The following is a 3673-nucleotide window of genomic DNA, read 5'->3' on the forward strand; positions in this document are numbered from 1 at the left end:
CTCATCATATACAAGCTGAGTTTGTTCACAGGTAAATCATTGTTCACCTAGCAGGAAGTTGGACCTTTGCCCCAACAGTCCCATCTGAAATTACTACAGACCAAATGTAATTAGTCAATGGATCAACTTCTCTGATGGGGGAAAGTAGGAAGAGAAAGAGCAAAGCTGTCATGTGTTCACACTAATGTCCACGTTTTACGCAGTAACAGGTGTGTGAGTACCAGGAAAGATACGTGATATCCATAGTAGTGGCCTGATAGCTATGACATCTGAACACAGAGAAGTACAGAGTACAGGGCCAAGGAAGAAATCTGAGGAGAGAAAGGTCACCTTGAGGACTAGAGTAAGGGATACTTCCCCAGACTCCAAACCTTTTCACTCTAAACCTTGGGGGTTACGCTTTCTCAACATGCTACCTGTAAATAGTTTATCAGCGTTGCTACCTAAACTTTCCTCTCTAAAGTCTTGGGACCACTCTTCTTTGGTGGTTTCCTCTTGCTCATGGTAGCTATCTGCATTAAATCCAGCATTCTCTGCCAAGACAGCAGGATCCTCTTCTTCATGAAAACAGCAGGAATGTGTTTCTCCTTTAGGGTCACTTGAGGTAACAGAATTTTCTTCCTGGATTCTGGGGTCAGTGGGCAGACTTTCCCAACCCAAATGGCCTGATTCTTCCTCTTCTCTCAGTCCCATTCTTTCAGCTATTTCTTCAGCAGAAGGCTCTTTTGGGTCAGGATAATCCACCAGGATTGTTTCTTGCCTATGCTTGATACAGTCTGAAAGGTCATAAATTGGATAAGTTTCTTCAGGGTAACCTAGAGAGAAAAGTAGCACAATCTTACAAAGAATGTCTCTTCGAAAAAAGAGTGTCAGTCTCAAAGAGGATTCTCAGGCAGCAGCCATCTTATCCTACCAAATCCATTCAAGAAATCTCTAAAACGATTCCAGTAGTTTAAAGTTTCATTTAAGCAAATTCTTAGCAATCTGTCTGACAATCCCAGTGCTCTTCGAAATATAAACCAATTGAGATAAAATCCTTTCTTAAGTGTAGGGAGCTTGGGCAGAGTAAATCTCATACCCTGTGCTTCTGCAGTACTGATGGAGATTAAACAAACAATATGAGCCTTTATTTTAAAAAATGCACCAAATACCAGATGGAGAGAGCACAGCTCGAGGCTAATGTTTATATTTCTATTTGGAAGCATTTCCAAATCTTTCTTGGGGGAGGGGAAGAGAGGAAAGGAATGCTAAGCTCTTTGAAAAATACACTATGCAGCTTTCTTTTTATCAAAACAATTGAAATGGCTTGCAAGTGTCAGAAATAGGAAGTGCTTTAGCAAGACGTGCCCAAGATCCCAAAGGACAAGCACTGCATTTTCAGAAGACAGAATAGCTATTGTTGGCTTCTTCATCTTCACAAAATGGAACAAAAGAAAACAACAAACTGGTAAACAAAATGAGTAACACTGGTACTGAATCCCAGCTATGATAATGAGAAAGGAGAAAATGTTGCCAAATTAAGGAATGAAATGAAATAAATCTGTGTCAGCCAAGCGAGCCTGAGCAGCAGATGGGCCATGCTGAGCTCACATGCCAGTGCTGGCAACAGTGGCCATGCTCACGACACAATGCAAAAAGCTGGAAGATTCAGAACCCATTTGCAGATTATGATAATTGGCAAATTCAACCCTAACATAAACTATTTTTTGCCTACAAATTGTGAAAAATTGTGGTCTTTTTTGGGTGCAGTGTAAGGTGTACAGAGACATTTCTACATTTACTGTTATTTTCTGACTATAAAAGTCACATAGACTTACTTGTAGAAAATTTGAAAAAGTACAGACAGGTTTAAAAAAGAAAACACATGCCATTCACAATCCCACCACTGGTAATAATAATTTGCTGTATTTACTTTTAGGCTTTTTACCATATATAAACATATATTCTCCCCCTTTTTAATAAATAAAGGAGGACCATACTATGCCTAAAATGTTATATCCTGATTTTTCTTATTCAACATTATATTGTGTGCATTTTTCCATGTCATTAAGCACTTGAAAGTTGTCTGCAAAATATTATATCTCACCATATAGCTACATAATTGACATGATTTACCATTCCTCTTCTGCAAGAAAGATTCTTTCCAATTCTCCCCTATTATAAGTATTATAGCAGTTATATTATCTGAGTGTAAATCCATGACCACTTCCTTAATTCTTTAAGATAGAATTCTATAATATGAAAACTAGACCAAAAGAAATTGACATTTTAAAAGCCCTTTTTATACTCTGCCAAATTACTTTCCAGAAGAGTGGTATAAATTTTTAGTCCTACCAGTGATGTAAAAACTGCCCATCTTATAATATCCTCACCAGCTCTGACAATAGTGTATTAAGAATCTTGCCAATGCAGTCTTTATTCTGAGACTTAACTTGCTGTGGATGTAATGCTAACCTACCCAAGGGACTCACAGGCTACTTGGTCAAGGACAGGGACTGGGGAAGCTGCTTACTTGTTAGATGCTGACCACCCAATGCTTAAGAGAAGTCCATTTGCTGGCATGCCCCTACCTTCTCCTCACACCAGCAACAAAGCTTACCTTTGGATTTTCATTGATTATCTGCTTAGTTTAAGAGGAAAGGCCATAAAGACTCAGGTTCCAGACCTACTTCAGCCCTAGGTAGCAGATCCACCCTGAAAACCTTCATCATCATACCTGTACCTGCCCCCAGCCTTGAGGCTAGCCCCTGCAGATAGACTTCATGTGGCCATTTGAGTGCAAGGCCAGCAACTGTGGCCCCAGGCTCTAGGTCTACCCCAGCACCAGGTTGGCATCCCTAGTAGCTTCAGGTACCAGGCTATCACCCATGGATACAGGCCTGCTCAGTATCAAGTTGGTCCTGCAGACCCCAATGTTGGGCTAGTCCAAACAACTCCAGGCTCCAGGACTACCCCTATGAACCTGGGTCCAGCTTGGGCCCCACGGCCCCAGGATGCAAATCAGCTCTCATGGATACTGCATTGAGGCACAACCATGCAGACTCAAGCACCAGGACTGCCTTAACCCCAAGCAAGCCCCTATGGACTCAGGCTCCAGGCCTGTCCCAGTGTAGCAGGCCACCATGACCATCCTAGTACCTATTTGGCTTCTGCAGACTCAAGCTCAAGACGTACTCTAGCTTAAAGTCAGCCCTGTATAGCTAGACTTCAGACCAGCCCCTCCCTCAAGATACAGGCCCCAGGCATAATCTCATGTACATGGATTGATGCTCCAGGACCACCCTCAATTATGCAATCAATAGGTCAACCTTACTGGATCTAGGCTTCAGGCCTAACACAACAGACTTAACACCAGGCCGGCCAGCCTGAACACTTCAGTAACAAGACTTCCTACAGATCATACCAACTCTAGAATGGGCTGACTGGTGAATGATATTCTCAGATAAAGCCATCTACAAAGACTGTTATAAGTTCCTGCTTCTTCAAATGTGCAGATACCAGTGCACAGCCAAGAATAATCAAGGAAGCATGATCACACAAATGAATAAAAATCGTCACAAACAGACCCTAAAGAAATAGAGATAGGGTGGTGCCTGTGGCTCAAAGGAGTAGGGCACCAGCCCCATATGCCGGAGGTGGTGGGTTCAAACCCAGTCACGGCCAAAAACTGAAA

At 42.1% G+C, this 3673-nt stretch overlaps 1 protein-coding gene across 3 annotated transcripts in view; it reads right to left on the reverse strand.

Moving 5' to 3' along the window:
- Positions 1-375: 375 nt before the first annotated feature.
- RIC3 (RIC3 acetylcholine receptor chaperone) overlaps positions 376-3673 on the reverse strand; it is a 41903-nt gene continuing 38605 nt past the window's right edge. For all 3 annotated transcript variants that reach the window (XM_003781076.2, XM_012803288.1, XM_012803281.1), the window contains one exon: positions 376-815. In XM_003781076.2, coding sequence (XP_003781124.1) covers positions 376-815 — 440 coding nt within the window. The remainder of the gene's footprint in view (positions 816-3673) is intronic.

Source organism: Otolemur garnettii, unplaced genomic scaffold (assembly GCF_000181295.1).
Source record: "Otolemur garnettii isolate 467f Iridium unplaced genomic scaffold, OtoGar3 scaffold00001, whole genome shotgun sequence".
NCBI classification, from domain to species: Eukaryota; Metazoa; Chordata; class Mammalia; order Primates; family Galagidae; genus Otolemur; species Otolemur garnettii.